Below are 21,486 nucleotides of genomic sequence, written 5' to 3'. Positions count from 1 at the left end.
GGAAAGGAATGAAATGAAGGGAAGGAAGGGAAGGAAGGGAAGGGAACTTTCCACCCGTCCCATCCCATAATAACCGCCCTTTTGTCCTGTCCCACCCCACCCTTTTGTCCCCCTCCGTAGGTCCAATCCGAGATCAAGAAGTCATGGAGCCGATGGACATTAGCGCTGGACTTCCGTCGAAAGGCCCGGAGTGGGAGCACCACCTACAGCTATGGACCTATGGTATCCCACACCAGTGTCACAAACGTCACCGCCAAAGGGGGCACGCCACTCCCTCTCAACGGGAAACCGGCCTCGGGCGCCCTCAATGGACACCGGAATTTGCCAGGCTACATCCGGAACGGGTCCATTTCGGAGAACTCGTTGGCGTCTTCGGGGCCCGAGCACTACAGCAAAGAGGAGGAATACCTCAACAGCTCCGGACTCTACAACGGCTTCAGGCCAGCTGCCTTGTTGGAAAAAGAAGAAGAAACTGTGATGTAACAAAAGGAGATGGCGGTTAGAAAGCCCCGCTAGGGGTCCCTGAAGGCACTGAGGGTGGCAAGCAACTTTCAGTCAATTGATTCCCCATCACGGGGGATCAATTTGGGGAGGGGGAGGTTGACTCTCCACCTGAACTCTTTGCTACGAGAAACGGCATCTGGCCGGAGTGAAAGACGGCAACACTTTTTGGCGACCCAGCAGAGACTCCGCGTTCTCCTTCCCTAGAAGGCAAGAGTGAACCCCGTTATCTTTGGGGAGCACAGGGAAAGGGGGCCAGAGGTCCTAGGGCCATTCAGAGCTTTTCTCCTTAGGGGAACCAAAGGGATCGTGCCGTTGATTGATCCAGACAGGATCGGTTCAGAACAAAGCTTTCTCACGGGTTGATTTGCTTTTTAAAATTTGGTTTAGTGGGAGCGGGTGAGGAAATACCCCAACCAAACTGAATGCATGTTTTTTTTGTATCCAGACAGAACTTTTACCTCCCCTTCCTTCCAAAGATGTACTTAAATTCATGTTTTAAGTGACCAAGGGAAAAACGAACCCAAGAAAAGGTCTTTCAATCGAAAGAAAATTGAAATTATTTTCCTACTCGTCCTGTTACCTTTCTGCTTTATGTCTCGCCGCACGAGAAAGTCATATTGTCCCGGGAAAGGGGTCTTACTCCTGGTCACTCATCCCCTCTCCCGCCCTCTCAAACGAAGGCACCGGGAGATTGTCCAGCGCTCTTTGCGGAAGGAGAAATTGCGATTAGATCAATACCGAATTAAGCGGTGAGTCAGTCAAAAAGCGAAAACAAGGAGATAATATTGTCTCTGTCTCTGGAGACAGACCATCGATTAACCATAAGAGGGGAAACAAAGGCTGGATATAGAATGAGGTGGGGAGGGGAGGAGGGCCCGAATGCAGGCAACGGAGCTCTCGAGGTAGGGTCCTTCATGCCGGCATCAGGATGATGAGCTCCGGAACACCACTCGGGACCGAGAGCAACCCGCTGAGGATCAGACAAGCAGATTTTGAAGAGTTGTGACGCCCTGTTTGCACTTTCTCCCGTGGAAAGAAGGGACGAGAGGGATTTGGATAGAGAAACGGGGATTGACCCCCTGTCCAGCGAGGGCTGTTTTCCTCACTTCCCCAAACATGGTGTTTTTCTACCTCTCTTGATTCGGTGCCGTTTGCGGCCAAAGCACCAGATCCTTTCCGGGTGTGTGTATGTGTGTGAGACCTTGGACGCTAAACGTGGTGTCCTATGTGTGGATTTGCACATGAGCGAACAACGCCGAAGATGACAGACAGTGTGATGTCTTCCCCGGCCTCTGTGACAGTGGGGCTGGATCGCACGGAGCCCAGGAACAGGAAGTTGCTCTGTTTTCCAAAGATCCCGGCTACGACGGAGCCAAAAATAAATGGACGGTTTTGCTTTTAAGGCTGCGCACGGAGGCAATGTTGTATTAAGATGACAAATTTCAAGCTAATCCTAGTGGAAACCTCTCTCTTGCCAACGGATCTTATTCCCATCAGGAACTGCCGTTCAATTAACAGACTGAGAATCAGGGTTTATTTCCCCCATTCTCTTTACCAAAATCCCACAATTTAGGAAGAAGGATCTATAAGACATCTTCCCAGCATTGCACAGGGAATCCTTGCCTTACGACCACGGTTGGGGGGGGGGCAGAATTTCCGTTCCTCAGCAAAAGCGGCCGTTAAGAGAGGCGCATCCAATTTTACAACTCTTTGCTGTGGTTGTTAAGCGAGCCACTCACGGTTGTTAAGTGAATCACACAGTCGTTAAATGGATGACAGTGACATTAAGCAAATCTGGCTTCCCCGATCGACTGTCCGAAGCCAGTTGGGAAAATTGCAAGGGGAAATCATGTGACTCTTGTGGCGCTGTAACCGCTGTAAATACAGGTAGTCCTCGACTTACAATGGTTCATTTAGTGACCACACAGGGCCACTGCAGCATCCCCTGTGGTTACATGATCAAAATTCAGGTGTTTGGCAACTGACTCGTATTTATGACGATGTGCCCGGGCGGTGGAGTCATGCGATCCCCTTTTGCGGCCTTCTGACCAGGACAGCCTACAGGAAAGCCAGAGATTCACTTAACAACCAGGTTCCTTGCTTAACAAGTGCAGTGATTCACTTAACAACAGTGGCAAGGAAGTCATAAAAATCAGGCTAAAAAAAGCCCCTCCCTGAACAAACGCCTCGCTTAACAATAGAAATGTTGGGCTCAGTTCTGGTTTTAAGTCGAGGACCCCCTCTATATACGCCGGTTGCTGAGCGTAGCTGAATTCTGATCAGGCGACCGCAGGAAAGCTGCCGGCGTTGTAAGTGTGAGGAACGTTTGTAAGTCACTTTTTTGAGCGCTGGTGTAACTTCAGCAGGAATGGTTGTTAAGTCAAGGTCTACAAAGCAATCCATCCCAATTGTTCCCCAGTTTTTAATTATTATCATTAAGGCCATTGCACAAACGATTTAGAAAATTTATCCTCTGCAAATACTGAGTTAATTGCATGAGCACCTGTCTGGCTGCAAAACTCCTTTTTTAAAATAAATGCCCCCTTGTTAAAAACTACAGCACCCAGAATCCCTTGCAGGAAGCTAGATTGACATATCGTTGCTGCTTCGATCAAGGACTGGCTGGCTTGGATCGGAACCCATTGTTACAGATTAACAAAGTTGGAAGGGACCTTGCAGGTCATCTAGTCCAACCCCCTTCCCATCTTCCGGCGCCTGCAAAGGGTGGGGTACCCAGAAAAATGAACCCAAGGTCTTCCTGGCACCAGTTGCAGAAATCATTTCGACTCCCTTCTCGCCCTAGAGAAGGAACTCTGATCAAATCCACCCTTTGCAATAATAAGTGGACATTGGCAGAAATTTTTTTTTTAATTGCTCTGGAAATTAAGAAGATTGATGGGGGGAATTAAAAAATAATAAACATAACAAGCTGGATTCTTCCCTTCGAATTTGCACAATGGATGTTATATTGTCTAATAATTTATTCCACCGTGTTTCGTGTAATTTATGCTGCTTCGGTGAATTTTGTGAAGAGGGTGTGGAGCGGTGGGCGCTTTCTACAGTCTCCGATCCACCCCGAGCAATGAATCCCTTAAATCGCTAAAATTCTTACTCAAACCCCTGCCTTTCCAAAATCTGTACCCTATATGGTCGCAGCCATAAGGACTGGGAACTTGCCCGTTTAAAACCAAATAAAAGCTGAACTCTCTAACTAATGCCGGCATCCCTCTGGTTTTTATTGCTTGCGTGTTTCCATGGGTCGCAAGGACAGGTCGGCTTATGACCACAATTGAGCCCAAAACATCCATTGCTAAGCAAGAAGGTTGTTAAGTGAGTTTTTGCCCTGTTTTATGACCTTTTTCCCCACGTGGTGTTAAGTGAAATGATGCAATTACGTTTGCAGCACGATTGCTGAACGAATCTGGTTTTCTCCGTTGGTTTTTGCTCGTTGGAATGTCGCAAGAGGGAAATCACAGGGCCCTGAGGCACGACAACGGTCATAAATGCGAGCCGGTTGTCCAAAATTTGACCATGGAGACGATGCAACAGACATGTGGAAAATGGTCATACACCCCCTTTTTTGGGGGGTGGGGGCAGCATTGCAATTTTGAATGGTCATTGAACGAACTGTTGTAAAACAAAGGAGTGCCCATAACATTCTCCCTCCTTCTAACAAGGTTAGATGGTAAAAATTGGGTGAGGAAAAGGAGGAAGACAATTATTGTGTGGTCCAGCATCAGGGATAGAAGGGGAGGTGGTTGCAAGGGGCTTGGGTAGGACTCTGAGGCCCATGGTGCTCTCTGAACTTGGTGGTTTTCCTACAGACATTTTCTCACCCAACATCGTCACCATCAATGCTAGAACCTAGAACCTCCCCTCTTCCTTCTAGCCCTGATGATGTCCCCTAGTTGGGCCATGAAACGTCTGCAGAAAAGCCACCAATCCCAGAGACCACCAGGGACCCCCCATTTCTGTTTCTAAATGTTTCCATCCAGAAGGAGGAGGAAGAGGAGGACTGTGGGGTCCTGGGTGCTCTCCAAGCTTGGTGGTTTTTTAGCAGACATTTTCTTTACCCATGTTGGTAACATCATCAGTGCTAGAAGGGAAGGAGGGTTATGGGGAGGGAGAAGGAGAAAGATAAGGAAGAGGAGAAAGAGTAGGGGAGGAGGAGGAGAGGGATACAGGGAGGAAGAGGAGGAGGAGGAGTAGAAGAAGGAGGGAGGGAGGGAGGAAGATGAGAAACATAAGGAGGAGGAGAGGGAGGGAGGGACAGAGGGAGGGAGGAAAGGAGGGGGGAAGAGGAGGAGGAGGAGGAGGACGGTGGGGTCCTTGGTGCTCTCTGAACTTGGTTCTTTCCTCGCAGACATCTCATGACCCAACTAGGGAACATCATCAGTGCTAGAAGGGAGTAGAGTTTGTGGAGAGGGGGAGGAGGATGACTGTGGGCTCCTCGGTGCTGAGCCCGGTTGTTTTCTTGAAGAAAGCAGTCGTACGTTGAGGTCTAGCTGCATAAGCTTGATTTTTGATAGCTTGGATCTCCCAAACACGGAAAGGAACGGATAGAATCTCCAGCTATGTGTCACAGAAATCCAGGTTGCCAAGGGTGAGAATCCTCATCTGAGATTTTGTTCCAGATTTTTCCAAGCAAGAAAACTTTGGCTTCAGACACACACACACACAAAATGCGTGTGTGCACACACAACAAGCAACGCTTGGCAGGCAGCTGCCGGTGCCCCACCAACTTTTAATCCAATTGTCGTTTTGAAAAGCCAGATGCCCAAAATTTCTTTTCCCAAGTTGTAAAGTGACGTTCGAAACACAGAATGTGGATGAGATGCTCTGATTGCAATTATCTCCTTGCTCAATCCCTGCGCATTCCAGCACTTTTCCAGGTGACATTTATTTATGGATTCCCCCCCACCCAAAAAAGTTTCCAGTTTTATTTGTTTGTTTGCATTAGGTTTTTATTTTTTTTACATAAAGTAATAAACTAGTTTATTGTTTTATAACTCGCTGGAGGCAGTGGACACAGGTAATACACCTGTTCTCCTCCTATTTTCCCTGACAACAACAACCAGTGTGAGAACTGAGGGACAATGATTGGGACAAGATCATCCAGCTGATTTCATGACCAAGGTACAACTAGAACTCACCGTCTCCTAATTTCTGGGCCAGAACCTGCTGGTGTGGCCTTTGCCACCTCTATATTTTCCTCAAATGTCCAACAGGTATTTCATGATGGAATCTGCAATGATGATATTTTCTATACAGATCAAGGGGTTTCTTTCTTTCTTTCTTTCTTTCTTTCTTTCTTTCTTTCTTTCTTTCTTTCTTTCTTTCTTTCTTTCTTTCTTTCTTTCTTTCTTTCTCTCTCTCTCTCTCTCTCTCTCTCCTCTTTCTTTCTTTCTCTCTCTCTCTCTCTTTCTCTCTTTCTTTCTTTCTTTCTTGCAGGAAACAATAATCTAGGAAAATAAATCACATTTTTAGTAACTTGTAGTCATTCTATGCATTCCATGTTACCCGGGAAAATGAAAAACACACGATGGTAGAGCCAGCATGACATTCCACCGAGGAAAAGGATGTTTTTTAATAATAATTTTTATTATTATTACTATTGTAAAACTTGCGTGGACAGCTGTAAATCCAAAACAAGAGACTGAAAGAAAAGAACATTTTTTTTCCCCAATTTTACGGTTCATGATTTGCAATGAAAACCAGAGCTGGGAAGGACTGAATAAATGCACAAGAATTTTTTGCAATATGAAGAGATCCAAGAATGAACAATATTGTTCCTGTAGCGTCTCTCAACACAGTTATTCTTATTAATAAACTTTCGATTCTGGCAGCCAGTTCCCTCAGCTTAATTCTCACGAGTCTTCTCTAAGCTTGCTCTTCGTTCATGGTTGCAGCTGCCATAGGTATGGATCAGGGTCCAAAACGGATAAACAAGTTAGGAACCTAGTAGCAGCTAATTGAACTTGTTCTCAAGGAGTGAAGGAGGAAAGGAATGGAAGAGAGGCCACCAGGTGTCCCCTCGAGAGGCGGCATCCAGACATTTTCCAGTGAACATTAAAAGATTAGAATTGGTTAATAATGGGAGAACCGGAAGGGTATAATGTGAACGATGAGATGAAAGATCATTTGGAAAAAAAGAAGGGAGGGAGGGAGGAAGGAAGAGAGGGAGGGAGGAAAGAAGGAAGGAAGGAAGGAAGAAAGGAAGGAAGGAAGGAAGGAAGGAAGGAAGGAAGGAGGGAGGAGGGAGGGAGGGAGAAGGATAGATGGATGGAAGGACGGATGGAAGGAAGTTAGGGTGGATAGAAGGGAAGGAAGGAAGAGTGTGAGAGAGGGAGGGAGGGAGGAAGAAGAAAAGAGAAATGGAGGAGGCCAGAAAGTGGGAAGGAAGGAAGGAAGGAAACGAAAAAGGAATTGAAAGCGAAAAAGGAAGGAAGGAAATGAGGAGGAAGTAGAAAATGAGGGAGGCGGGAAGGAGGGAGGGAGAAGGATGGATGGATGGATGGATGGATGAATTGAAGGAAGTTAAGGGGGATGGAAGGAAGGGAAGAAGGGAGAGAGGGAGAGTGGGAGGAAGGGAAGGAAGGAAGAGTGTGAGGGAGAGAAAGGAGAGAGAAAAGAAAGAAGAAAAGAGAAGAGGTAGAAGGGAGGAAGGGAGGGTGTGAGGGCAGAACAGAGGGAAGGAGAAAGGAAGGAAAAAGGAAGAAAGGAAAGGAAGGGGCGAGGAGGGAAGGAAAAAAAAGAAAGGTTGGGAGGAAGGGAAGGGAAGGAGGAGTAACTGCAATTTGTATTTATGACCATTTCAATGGTCATTCGTTGAGGACCAACCAGCTGTACTGCAAAGCTCACAAAGATGGCAGGATATAATTTCTAGACGGAAGTGAAGGCTTATCTCATTTTTTATGTTTATTTTAACCCAGTGGAAGGAGGGAATTGAAATGGGATCCTGGCTCCTTGAATCGTTAATTTAACAATCAGACACTTCGCTTAACAATTGCAGAGCCTTTTTATTTTATCTTTTCTTTTTATTGTCAGCCTGTTTGTCAAAACTTCCCACAACATTTAAAGCAGGGTTTCTCAAACATGGGCCTGCCCCTTTAAGATGTATGGACTTCAATTCCCAGAATTCCCCAGTCAGTACAGGGGTTGGCTAGGGAATTCTGGGATCTGAAGTCTACATATCCTAAAGTGGCCACATTTTGAATAAAAAGGCTAAAGTTTAGAAGATTGTTATTGAATCTAGTCTATGGAAGAATCGCAGGACATCTGAACTGAAGAAACATCTGAGATCATCTAGTCTAACCCCCTGATCAGTGCCATCATCCAATTAGTCATCCATAACCCCAATCTGTAGTGGCTTAGCCAAACTGTAAATAAGGCCTAAATTAGCATGGTGCCTCATAGGCCCCAGGAATCGCAGGAATTTCTGTAGTTTAAGAAATCAGGTTTGCAAGTATGGATGCTAATTACAAACTGGTGACTGGAATGTTACTTCAGATAGATACATACATTATAGATAGATGGATAATTGAATGGATGGAGAGAGGAGCGGGATAATAATAGTAAGGTGACCAACCGTCCTCCTTTAGGGAGGACAGTCCTCTCTCGAAAAGTGCCCTCCTACATGTCCTCCTTTTTGATATTTGAAGATAATCTGTAAATCTCTGAATTTGATCGATGCCGATCCGATCCGTCGTGTGTGATGTGGCGTAGTTGCATTTGACATGGCGATTCATCGAGGCTCGGTACAGTGCAGCGAGACGCAATGATGATTCGCACGCGCTCCACACGGGAGAATTGTTTTGAGAGAGTGGGCCGCGCGCAAGTGGTTTTATTTTATTTTTTTTCTTCAATTTATTTGTGTTCTTCTTCTCAAAAAGTTGGTCACTTTAACAATAGACAGACAGATAGAAAGGTAGATTGCATATAGAGAGATAGATTATTGATAGATGATAGATAGATAAAGAGAGAGAGGGAGGGAGAGAGAGAGAGAGAGAGAGTACAGTAATTCTCTAAGATGGAGGGATGGATGAATGGATGGATGGATGGATGGATGGATGGATGATGATGGAGGGAGAAAGGGAGATGAATGCATACATCTAGATAGGTGACAGAGAGATGAGAGATGATTGATAGATAGATGATAGAGAGATAGATGATAAAAACACACATATACAGAGAGATAGAGACAGAGAAAGATTGATTCATATGTATGAATAAGAATGAATAGAGTGCAGGAGTTTTTATTCAATTAACAATGCATTTTATATTGAATTGAATCTCTGCAAAGCTAGGGTTGAGCTCTCAGCTCCTTTGAGAGCAACTCCTGCTAACCTCAAAGCCATTAAATCTAACTAAATCTTTCTAGTTTACAGTTTGAGGAAATATATATGTGTGTATATATATGATATATCATGATATATGATATTATATATGCGTGTGTGTAAACCAAATAAATGTTTCCTAATTTAATCAATGTTCCCCTAGGAAACCCAATTATTTCCTAAGCTATTACGCATCCTTGGTGATGGGTTAAAGCTTAAATCCAATCAAAGAGAATAAAGATTAATCATTCAGCTAACCTTCTTTATTACTAAATAAAATATTCCTACAATCCCTGAGGACATTCTTCATTTCCGATTTAAAAACAACAACAACAACTCCTCGTGGCGCAGAGAATTCAAACCTCTAAATTCCTGGTGCTGTCCCTGGTTCGAAAGATGCTTTTCTGGGCTCCGGGCAAAGAAGTTACTTGTCGTCTCGTTGCATTTTCACGACGGAAGCCAGATGGACATCCGTTCATTAAAAAAAAAAAAAAAAAACTGGGAGGGAGATAATGTAATCACAACCCATTTTAGTATATTCTATTTCGGTTGATTTCACTCCAGCTGTAGAAAAGCAGAAAATGTATTCTCCTTACCGCTTTCTTCTCTCAGCTGGGTTGAGATAGAGCAGGACTGCAATTAAAATTTTCCTTAGAGGAAAAGCAGCCATGAGCTTCTATCTATGAGCATCTCTAAATTCAGCATCCCATCAGGGTGGGAAAAAAGAGAGTCCTCCTCCTTCCTTCCTTCCTTCCTTCCTTCCTTCCTTCCTTCCTTCCTTCGTTCCTTCCTTCCTTCCTTTTCTCCTTCCTCTCACCCTCCCTCCCTTCCTTTCTTCCATCCTAACTTCCTCCCTCCCTCCCTTCTTTCTATGTTCCTCCTCCTTCCTTCTTTTTCTCCTCCCTCCCTCCTTTCTCCCTCCTTTCTCCCTCCCTTCCTTCCTTTTATGTTCCTTCCTTCTCCTTCCTTTCTTTTCTCCTTCCTCCCACCCTCTCTCTCTCTCGCCCTCCCTCCCATCCATCCTAACATCTTCCTTCCTTCCTTCCTTCCTTCCTTCCTTCCTTCCTTCCTTCCTTCCTTCCTTCCTTCCTTCCTTCCTTCCTTCCTTCCTTCCTTCTTCCTTGACATGTCCCACTTGGATGGAAACAGGAGAATTGCATTCTAGGTCTCCTGGAAAACAATTGCAACATTTTATTATTTGCTTTAGAATGGGAAGGTTTGGCATGACCCAGAACGGAGGAATGGTTGCTGAAGATGATAGAACACATGGAGATGGCTAAATTGTCCTTTTTATTAAAAGAAAAAAGACAATCGCACATTTATGATTGGCTGGAAACCCTTGGTAGCGTTTTTACACACAATGAAACAAAATGAATTAACGATTGGAAGGTTAGGGGATTAGGGGAAAAAACTGGATAAGAGAAAAGAGCTTTTTTTTGTATTTATTAAAGAGATCATTTTGTAAATGGACTTAATTTCTGTAAAGGAAACTGGAAACCTCTTGTACCTTTTTCTTTTGTTCTCTTTCTCTTTCTTCTTTTTTTCTGCATCCTCCCCACCTCCTTTCCTTTCCTTCCTTCCCTCCCTCTTTCCTTTCCTTTCCTCTCCTTTCTTCTCCTCTCCTTTCCTTTCCCTTTCTTTCCTTCCCTTCCCTTTCATTTCTTTTCCTTTCCTCTCCTCTTCTCCCCTTCCCTTCCCTTCCCTTCTCTCCCACCTTCCTTTCTTTTCCTTTCCTCTCCTCTCCTCTTCTCTCCTTTCCTTTCCCCTTTATTTCCTTTTATTTCCTCTCCTTTCCTTTCTGCCCTCAATCCCTCATTCCTTTCCTTCCCTTCCCTCCCTCCCTCCTTTCCTTTCCTTTCCTCTCCTTTCTTCTCCTCTCCTTTCCTTTCCCTTTCTTTTCTTCCCTTCCTTCCCTTTCTTTTCCTTTCCTCTTCTCCCCTTCCCTTCCCTTCCCACCCTTCCCTTCCCTTCTCTCCCACCTTCCCTTTCTTTTCCTTTCCTCTCCTCTCCTCTTCTCTCCTTTCCTTTCCCCTTTATTTCCTTTTATTTCCTCTCCTTTCCTTTCTGCCCTCAATCCCTCATTCCTTTCCTTCCCTTCCCTCCCTCCCTCCTTTCCTTTCCTTTCCTCTCCTTTCTTCTCCTCTCCTTTCCTTTCCCTTTCTTTTCTTCCCTTCCCTTCCCTTCCTTTCTTTTCCTTTCCTCTCCCTCTTCTCCCTTCCCTTCCCTTCCCACCCTTCCCTTCCCTTCTCTCCCACCTTCCCTTTCTTTTCCTTTCCTCTCCTCTCCTTTCCTTTCTGCCCTCAATCCCTCATTCCTTCCCTTCCTTTCCTCCCTCCCTCTTTCCTTTCCTTTCTTCTTTCTTCCTCCCGCCCTTCCTCTCTTCCTCCTCCTCCTTCCTTCTTTCCTTCTTTCATTCCTTCCTCTCCTCCTTCCCCTCCTCCTCCATTAATAATAACAATAACAACATAGTAGAGGCTCTGTTATTAAGCTAAAAGATGTATACCTTTTTTCAAATCATAGAAATGACTCCCTCTCCTTTTCTGGTTTTTCTGGTTTATCTTTTATTAATATTATATTGAGTTCACATTGTGCAGCTTCCGTCCTTCTTCGTCCTCTTGTGAATACATTTTTTGGGGCAGGCAAAAAGAGATCTCAGTTTTATATAAGCAAATGATAAACACGAGATACCGATTTAAAAAAAGAAAAAGAAGAAAAAAGTAGACAATGGCTTAAGGCTTTTATTCTGTTTATGAAATATTTTTTTCCTGGACATATTTTCCCCACATGGGGGAAACTTAATGACAGTGGAAAATGTGACCAGCCACTATCCAAAGTAATGGAAATCAATCTGGAGATGAGAACATTCAAACACGATAAAAATGATTATTCTTTCTTTCTCTCTCTCTCTCTCTCTCTCTCTCTCTCTCTCTCTCTCTCTCATCAATCTCTTTCCCTCGGAGAAGTCCGGTTGAATAGGGGCCAACAGTGTCGGATGGTTGAAAACTTTGCAAAGACGGGAAAACAATTTTCCTTGGCGGGTGTCCGCTCCTTCTAGAAGGAAATAGGCCCTTTTTCTGACAAATTATGAGGTCCCCACGGAAAGGAGAGAAGGAACAATGTTGTGGGGGGGTGTTGTATGGTGCAACAATTGTTTTATTGTGCAGGACAGTGTGTGCATCTCAATTGTTTTATTGTGCAGGACAGTGTGTGCATCTCAATTGTTTTATTGTGCAGGACAGTGTGTGCATGCATACCTTGGATCAGGTATGTTGAGGTTTATCCCTGCCGCGGTTGCTGGAACTATAGGCGTGTGAAAAGCGAGAGGTTGTAGACCAGGCGTTTCTCAATCTTTCTTACTTTCAAATATGGGTGGACTTCAACTCGTAGAATTCCCCAACTGTCATGCCTGGGCCCTCAGCGCCCAGAACCGAGCCTGCTGGCAGGATAATTGAAAGCACGGAAAAAGTGATTGAGGATGGGTGCTTGCACTTACAACGGCCGCAGTGTCTCGTGAACACAATTCAGGAGCTTGGTGACCGTCGGTACTTCCTTCAAGCTCCTCCACCGCACCAACCCCACTTCCTTCTAGCAATGATGGTGTTCCCTAGTTGGGTCATGAAACATCTGCAAGAAAACAACCAATTTCAGAGCACCAGGGACCTCATAGTTCTTTCCTCCTCCTCCTCCTCTCTAGAAATATATCTCCCTTCTAGCATTGATGGTGTTCCCTAGTTGTTTTCCTGCAGACATTTCATGACCCAACTAAGTAATTCTATCAGCACTAATGAGTGGAGGTTCTAGCTTTCAGCATTGTTCGTGTTACCTAGTTGGGTCATGAAACGTCTGCAAGAAAACCACCCAGCTCAGAGAGGACCAAGGACCCCACAGTCCTCTTCCTCCTCCACCTCTTCCTCCCTCTCTTCCTCCTCCCCTCTTTTCAAACATCCCTCCCTCCTAGCACTGATGATGTTCTCTAGTTGGGTCATGAAACGTCTGCAAGAAAACCACCCAGCTCAGAGAGCACCAAGGACCCCACAGTCCTCTTCCTCCTCCCCCTCTTCCTCCTTCTCTTCCTCCTCCCCTCCTCTTCGCAACTCTTCCTCCCTCCAGCAATGGTGATGTCCCCTAGTTGGGTAATGAAATGTCAACAAGAAAACTACCGAGCTCAGAATGCACCCAGGACCCCACATTCCTCCTCCTCTTCCTCTTCAGGGACTCTGAACCCTCCCTTCTAGCCCTGATGATGTCCCCTCATTGGGTCACGAAAGATCTGAAACTCCACAGTTCAACCTTAAGCTAAATTCTCTTCTATCAACAATTTTTCTTAGCGATTCTCCGCGGGCGGAAAAAAAAAAAACTACGCCAGGTGGTTTTCCGACTAAAACTATCCACCCCGTCTTAAGACATGGTGGGTGCCAAACTTTCGGCTTCTGTCAAGCACCTGGCATCTCCTGAACTATAAGGCACACGGCATGCCACTGTGAATTGGCTTCCCCGGTCGGTTTTTTGCAAACGGCATCTCTCGGATAAACCCGGCGCGTTGGTGGGTTCTCAAATGGCACGTCTGCCATGCCCGTAAAGAGCTCGGTGCCAGCCAGTCGTGGTAAGGCATTCTTTCTTGTGCCAAAGGGAGGGGTTATTTTGGGGAGGAGCAGGATGAAATGAGGCCAAGATGCCCACAGAGATGGAGAAGTTGATGGTACTAGTCCTCAATAGCCTCTTTCTCCTCTCCTCCATCAAATAAGCTCAGGAGACCTTTGAGGTTTGGCGGGGAGCTGCTAAATTCAGGGAAGGAATTTGCGGCAGGGGTTCTCTTCTGGAAGGATTGGGGTTTCCTGTATTCCTCCAGGACTGCTCCCCCAGAGTCAAGGTGTTGTGGCCCAACAGCAGCCAGCGGAGCTGGTGGTAGACTGGGACGGTGAAGAGGTTGGGGAAGGAACATAGGCCACTCCTGGAGTCTGGGGAGGGCTTGGATGAGGGCTCTGCGTCAGAAGAAGAGATGGGGCCAGGGCCGTCCGACAGTTATCAGCTGCTTCCGGAGGTCAGTGGGGAAGAAGAACAGCCGGAGCCTGTTCCCAATGTGCACATGGGCAGAGCTGCCAGGAGAAGGGAACAGTTAAGGAACAAGGGTCGACTCAGGAGTAAAGCCACAGGTGGACGGTGAGCGGCCCCTCCCAGAGGGAATAAAACAGGAGCGAAAAGGGGGTGGCGTTTTGCAGGAGACAATTAGTTCATTGAGGCATGCTTGCCAAGTATTGCGGCGTCTGAAAGATATCGGCCTGGCCCCTCTCCGAGCTTGATAAAAGGTCTGTAATTGGGAACCATCTTGAAAGACTGTTGGCCGGGGCTTTGCTGGAGAGGAAATCCACTGTAAATCAAATAAAAGGGTTTAACGGAATGAGGACTCGGCTTCGTGTTGTTAAGGAAGGCTCGGTCAGAACACAAAGAGATTTATCCTCACACCCAACCAACGACTTGGTTTCCAGAAAAATCTCCTTTTCTTGGTTGCTCTCAAGCCACACTGGTTTCCCCTTGTATTCCCAGTGGGGGTCTAACACACACACACACACGGTGGGTCTTCCATCATCTGGATGTTCAGAAATCACATTGGGCTTTTTAGCTGCGGTTTCTTGTCAATGGCTCAACTGCAGTGGAGGGGATCCATTAATATTTCTTTCTTTCTTTCTTTCTTTTCTTTCTTTCTTTCTTTCTTTCTTTCTTTCTTTCTTTCTTTCTTCCTTCCTTCCTTCCTTCCTTGCTTCCTTCTTCCTTCCTTCCTTCCTTTATTCTTCCTCTCTGACTGTCTGTCTTTCTTTTCTTTCTTTATTTTTTCTTTCCTACTGTCTGTCTGTCTGTCTTTCTTTTTCTCTTTCTTTCTTCTTTCTTTTTTCTTTCTCTTATCTTCCTCCTCCCTTCATTCTTTCCTTCCTTTGTTCCATTCTTCTTCCTTCCTTCCTTTTTTCTTTCCTCCCTCTCTCCCTCCCTCCCTTTCTTTCTTTCTCTTTATTTTTCTTTCTTTCTCCTTCCTTCCTTCTTCCTTTCTTTCTCCTTCCTTCCATTCTTAGCTTCTTCCTTCCTTTTTCTTTCCTTCCATCCCTCCTCTCTTCCTTCCTTCCTTCCTTCCTTCCTTCCTTCCTTCCTTCCTTCCTTCCTTCCTTTCTCTTCCTTCTCCTCTTTCCTTCCATGACGTCCAATTTCAGCCACTTCCACACTCACCATTAGTATTGTTTAACGCACCTTGAGGTATTTTATCCGGATATACCTATCAAGTCTTCGCGCTCCCTTTACCTGTTAAAATTGAGGAACTTACGCCTGTCCAGTTTCCATGGACCAATTTTGGTTTTTTAGCATGAGGTGGGAGGTCTATTCGGGTAGTCCTTGGCTTACAGCAGTTCATTTAGTGACCAAAGTTATAACTATGCTGAAAAAGGTGACTTATGACCCTTTTTCACACTTATGACCATTTCAGCATTTGCCCATGATCACATAATCAAAATTCAGATGCTTGGAAACTGACTCATAGTTATGACGGTCGCAGTGTCTTGGGGTCACACGATCCCCTTCTGCAATCTTCTGACAGAACAGAACAACTGCAGCGATTCACTTAACAACTGTGCCCAGAAAGGTCATAAAAGGGGACAAAACTCACTCAGCCAAGGTCTCACTTATCAGCAGGAATTTTTGTTTCAATTGCGGTCGTAAGTCGAGGACTACTTGCAAATGGAATAACAAACCAATAAATAGAAATATTTTAACTTAATTAAGATTCTCGGGTTTTACATTTTTCAAGTCCATCTGGCTTCAACAGGAAAAAAAAAACCCGAATCACGGTTTTGTTTTGGGTTTGTTATTTTGCCATTTGCAAGATTTCTGGATACTTTCAAAGAGTCTGAATCTAATTTATACAAATAAAGGAGACATTGCTGGCTAATAAGATATTTTTAAAAAATAAAAAATGAACCCTACAGCCAAAATTATCTGCAAACATCTTTTCTGTAGCTCATTGCAGATCTGGCAGGCCGTTTTTTTTAATGGGTGAAATTCAAACCAGGTCATATTTCTCCGGCTTTCATCGCTGCGATGTCCTTTCGCAAATGAACATCGTTGATAATTTAATCATTCGTTCGGCTGAAATGGCTCGAAGAAAGGAGCTTGGCAGCAAAAAAACAAATCTGGCTTTAAAAAGACAGAAGAAGATTGGAAAGAGACGGAGTCTGTGCACAGCCACAAAAAGAACACCCCAAAACGGGACAAACAATTCTGGAACAATATCAACCTCAGTGCCCATAAAACAGCCCCAAACAATTTCTGTGCAAATGTGTCTCTCACATAGATGAAAATTATGTGTGTGTGTGTGTGTGTGTGTGTGTGTATGTTTTCTTAAGTTTTCACGGGTACTTAGATGGTATGGAGCTTTGAAAAATGGGATTTCCACGTCAGTTGTAGTTGTGCTTTTAAAGTTGTAGCAAGCAGCCGGCAGAATCTCATCTGCCATCATCAGGCTTCTGTACTGTTCTGTATTGTTCTATATTGACACAATACAGAAGCCTGGTGATGGCAGGTGAGATTCTGCCGAAACGTCGCTACAACTTTAAAAGCACAACTACAATGACGTGGGAAAATACCCGAACAAAGCTGAATGCCATATATAAATATAAATATAAATATATATTTTCCTCTAATGCCTTTAGCAAAAAACAATCATGAATTCTGGGTTTCTCAAACAGGTGGATTTTGTCTTCTGCAAGAATGTCTTTTAGCGGTCCTTTTAATTTTTGTAAATAACATAAAATAAAACAAAACTACTCTGCTTTCAGACATTCGTTAAGTGACAGCACTGGTGGAAAAAGTGATTTCTTTTTTTGCAAAATTTCAAACAAACAAAAATTGCAAAATTCCAAAAACTGCACGTGTAACCATTGCAGCATCCTAGCCGTCAAGAGGTCAAAATTCTGACGTGTGACAAATGACTCATATTCTAGGATGGGCTTCTACCCATTTGCAACGGTTTGGGCGAAGCGGATGTTAATTTTTGATCTGGTTCACCGACTGGTTGCAATGACTGGCTGGCCCCACCCACCCTGCCCCTCCCAGGTGTCCCCACACGGCCTGTTTTGGGTGCAGGTAAGTGCAGGGCGCATGTGGAAACTCAGGAGGGTGAAAACGGGGCCTCCAGGGGGCCTAGAGAAGGCAAAAACAGCGCCCCCGTGGTGCAGGAGGGTGACTAGGCCACACCTACCATGGCCACGCCCACCCAGCAACCAGGCAGAGAACCGGTTGCTGAAATTTTTGGAGCTCACCCCCCTGCCGCCCATTTTTATGCTGGTCACGGTGTCCCTGCGGGGGGTCACATGATCCCCTTTTGCGACCTGTCAGTCAGGAAGCCCAGATTCACTTAATGACCATGTTCCTAATTTACCAACTGCAGTGATTCACTGAGCAACGGCGGCAAGGAAAGTTGTAAAATGGAGCTAAACTAACTTAACAAATGCCTCACTTAGCAATGTAAATTTTGGACTACGTTTTTGGTCATAGTTCGAGGACTACCTAGATTATCCCAAGGTCAATTTTAAGCAGGGCAGGAGATCTTCCACTGATAATAATTGATCATTTGAATAAGCAAATATTTCTTCCCGTTTCAGATCAACCTCCTGAAAATCCGCCGAATTTTTCAAGTTTTATTTTTCTATAGTTGAACAGATTTCTGTCTTTCAAGGAGGATCAAGAAAAAAATTGCACAGTCTTTTTTTTTTTTCTTCCCTGCAGAAAAAAATATTTATACAGCGGCCACCCGTCAATATTTTTTAGAACTTTACGAGAAATGTGTGCGGCCTTTGAAACGTTGTGGGAGGATTTTGGTCACCGCTCTGTTTTTTCAAAGAGGACAAAAAAAATGCTGATATTGAGACACCCATTAAATTATTGGGTATTAAATCGTTGTGGTTTTGCTACAACCCTCTTCCTGGGAACACAGGAGGCCGGAAAGGCCTGCACAAAGTGAGTTGTGCAACATTTAACCAAAAACGTACAGTTGCTTTGAGGTTCGTTGGGGTTTTTGGGGTAGAAATTGTTCCCAAAATCGTTTTGTTTCTCTTTTCCGGCTTTGTGCAATTGTGTAGGTCCTTTCAGACTGCCTCAAAAATGGGAGAAAGATAGAAAGGACAAAATTCTGTCCTCGAACAGAGAATCTTAGGGCTGGAAGGGACTTTGGGGGACATCTAGTCCAACCCCCTGCTCAACTAGGGATCATCCTCAGTGCTAAATGGGCTTGTTCTGTATTTATCTTTAGTCTCTTCTGGCACTGATGATGTTTCCTAGTTGGGTCATGAAACGTCTGCAAGAAAAACCCCAAGTTCAGAGACCACCGTAGACCCCACATTCCTTCTCCTTCTCCTTTATAAATCTTTAATAAGGCCACGCATCCAGTTTTGGTCACCACATTACAAAAAAGATATGGAGGCTTTGGAAAAGGGGCAGAAAAAAAGCAAGTCGGACAATTAAAGGCCCGGAGACTAAAACACATGAAGAACGCCTGCAGGATTTGGGTGTTTCTAGTTCAATTTTAAAAATTGGGGAGGGGGCATGATACCAGACTCCCAGTATTTGAGGGCTGAAGCGGGTGGGGGGTGTCAAGCGATTTATCAAAGCCCCTGAAGGCAGGACAAGAAACAAAGGATGGAAACTCACCAAGGAGAGAAGCAACATGGAACTAAGGAGAAACATCCTGAGGACAATTCACCTGCGGAACCTCTTGCCACCAGAAGTTGTAAATGTTCCAAACACTGGAAGTTTTTAAGAGGGGACTGGACAGCCACTGGTCTGAAATGGTATAGGGTCTCCTGCCTGAGCAGAAGGGGGTTGGGGTAGATGACCTTCAAGGTCCCTTCCAACTCTATTCTGATTCCTCTACCTCCACACACACACACACACACACACATACACCTCAATCCTTCTAGCATTGATGACATTCCTCCTGCCTGAGCAGAAGGGGGTTGGAGTAGATGACCTTCAAGGTCCCTTCCAACTCTATTCTGATTCCTCCACCTCCACACACACACACACACACACACATACACCTCAATCCTTCTAGCATTGATGACATTCCTCCTGCCTGAGCAGAAGGGGGTTGGAGTAGATGACCTTCAAGGTCCCTTCCAACTCTATTCTGATTCCTCTACCTCCACACACACACACACACACACACACACACCTCAATCCTTCTAGCATTGATGACATTCCTCCTGCCTGAGCAGAAGGGGGTTGGAGTAGATGACCTTCAAGGTCCCTTCCAACTCTATTCTGATTCCTCCACCTCCACACACACACATACACACCTCGATCCTTCTAGCATTGATGACATTCCCTCGTTGGGTCATGAAACATCTGAAGTTCAACCCTGAGCTACAAAGATTCTCCGAATACGCCCGCCTAAAGGGAAGCTCCAGCAGTGAGAACAATTCAAATTCTTTCAGAATTATTATCTCACCCCATTCCCCCGCCGCCCCCGAGAGGCATCTAATTCCCAACTTCTGCCAAATGACATCATTCGTGGATAGACAGCGGTCCCCTGCTTGGCACGGAGAAAGCCCCTCTCCTTCTTCTTCTCCAGGTCCCACCCAGGACGGAGATGCTCGGAAGGACATCTGGAAGATGTTTCCAGATGTCATGGAGCCTTTTTGTTCCCCGAGACCGTGCCAAGAAAAGGGGGCGCAGGTTGTATTCGCCCCCAAATCTAATTACCACTTCTTGCTCCATCCGTTAAATGGTTCCCCATGTGACGGGATTTCAAGATGCCAGCCTCAAATTGCTTCCTGCTCATGCTAAAAAAAACAGATTAAAAGAGCTGGAAGGGACCTTGTAGGTCATCAAGTCCAACCCCCACCCAAGCAGGAGACCCTACGCCATTTCTGACAGATGGCAGCCCAGTCTCTTCTTTAAAGTCTCAAGTGATGACGCCCCACAACTTCTGAATGGCAGAATAATAATCAGAGTTGGAAGGGACCTTGTAGGTCATCAAGTCCAACCCCCACCCAAGCAGGAGACCCTACACCATTTCTGACCAATGGCAGTCCAGTCTCTTCTTGAAAGTCTCAAGTGATGAAGCTCCCACAACTTCCGAAGACAAATTCCGTTCCATGGGTTGATTGTTATCCCTGTCAGAAAGTTTCTCCTTATTTCCAGGTTGAATCTCTCCTGGTTCAGTTTCCTAGTTTATCCAGAACTTGGTTTATGCCACAGCTGCGCAGGTAGTCCTCAACATACGACTACACATGAGCTGAAAATTTCCATGGGTAAGCATGACGGTTGCTAAGTGAGGGTTGCCCCAATTGATGATGTTTCTTGCCACCGTTGTTAAGTGAATCCATGCAGTCCTTAAGTTAGCCACAGGATTGTTAAGTGATCCCGGTTTCCCCATTGGGTTTGCTAGTCAGAAAGTCACAAAAGGGGACCCTGGGACGCTATGACCGTCATAAATACGAGTCAGTTGCCAGGCGCCTGAACTTTATGATCCCTGAGATTGTGGGGCTGGTACAACATTCGTAAGTTTGGGGAAGAAAAGTCATAATTGCCACTTTTTTCAATGTCATTTGAACGGTCGCCAAGCGAATGCTTGTAAGTGAGCCAAGGACTACCTGTGAGCCAAGGACTACCTGGATCTGGAAGGTGTGAAAAACAATATAAAATCCTGGCTTGCTTTTTGAAGAAATTCACTTTTCCCCCCCTCTCTTTGTATCTTCTCCCCAGGCCAAATGAGCGGTCGGTCAGACAGAGAGGTGGGGTGAAATGGGGAGGGGTTTTTTTGGGGGGGAGGAGGTGTGTAGCTGGGGTTGACATCGGACTGGGGTTGAGGGAGGTAGAGGAGGGGTCCGCTGACGTTCATCCAAGTAGGAAAAGAAAAGATCAGCCGCGTTTTCAAAGGTTTTAGAGTAAAATACCACCAGCTGAAGAAACGCAGCAATGCAGTAGGAGATCGTACGGAGAGGAATATCAAGCCACGATCGATACAGGGATGCTAACAAGCCAGGATGGGTGGTACCATCAGGAAACGGTGTGTGTGTGTGTGTGTGTGTGTGTGTGTGAGTGGTGGGGTTCAAAAAATGTTACTACAGGTTCTGGGGCGTGGCTTGACGGGCGTGGCAGGGGAAGGATACTGCAAAATCCTCCTTCCCTCCTCACTCCACTAGCCTGCTTTCCAGCTCCGTTCTCTTGTGCAGGGCAACCAAAGAAGACCCAGCCAATCAGCTGGGACTCGAGAGGCGGAGAAAAGATGGGGGCGGGGCCAGTCAGAGGCAGGATTTTGCCGGTTCTCCAAACTACTCAAAGTTTCTGCTACCGGTTCTCCAGAACTGTCAGAATAGGCTGAAAACCATCTCTCTCTCTCTCTCTCTCTCTCTCTCTCTCTGTGTGTGTGTGTATCAGGCCATGTTGTGACGTTGCCATCACCTTTGCAAATGTTAAAAGTGATTGTGATAGGAAAGGGTGCCTTGGGCAGTTAGCTACTCAAAATTTGAGAGGAGAGAGAGAGACAGAGAGACAGAGAGACAGAGATAGATAGAGATAGATAATAGAATTAGATAGATAGATAGATAGATAGATAGATAGATAGATAGATAGATAGATAGATAGATAGACAGACTGACAGACA

At 45.3% G+C, this 21,486-nt stretch overlaps 2 protein-coding genes across 2 annotated transcripts in view; one reads left to right on the top strand and one right to left on the bottom strand.

Annotated features, from left to right (window-relative positions):
- The window catches only part of PTH1R (parathyroid hormone 1 receptor), an 82,024-nt gene extending 78,313 nt beyond the window's left edge, over window positions 1-3,711 (top strand). The window contains 1 exon segment of the mRNA XM_087918160.1: window positions 121-3,711. Within this exon segment, the coding sequence (XP_087774286.1) occupies window positions 121-483 (363 nt within the window). The 3' untranslated portion in view covers window positions 484-3,711.
- Window positions 625-21,486, bottom strand: part of LOC148123887 (uncharacterized) — a gene marked incomplete at its 5' end in the record, with an annotated part of 23,418 nt that continues 2,556 nt past the window's right edge. Inside the window, 2 exons of the mRNA XM_087917126.1 lie at window positions 625-704; window positions 8,520-8,579. Coding sequence (XP_087773252.1) covers window positions 625-704; window positions 8,520-8,579 — 140 coding nt within the window. The remainder of the gene's footprint in view (window positions 705-8,519; window positions 8,580-21,486) is intronic.

This window comes from Pseudonaja textilis, chromosome Z, assembly GCF_049901715.1.
Source record: "Pseudonaja textilis isolate UNSWEBS1 chromosome Z, rPseTex1.2, whole genome shotgun sequence".
NCBI classification, from domain to species: domain Eukaryota; kingdom Metazoa; phylum Chordata; class Lepidosauria; order Squamata; family Elapidae; genus Pseudonaja; species Pseudonaja textilis.
The sequence above is the reverse complement of the archived record's forward strand: the minus strand, read 5'-3'. Positions and strand labels throughout refer to the sequence as shown.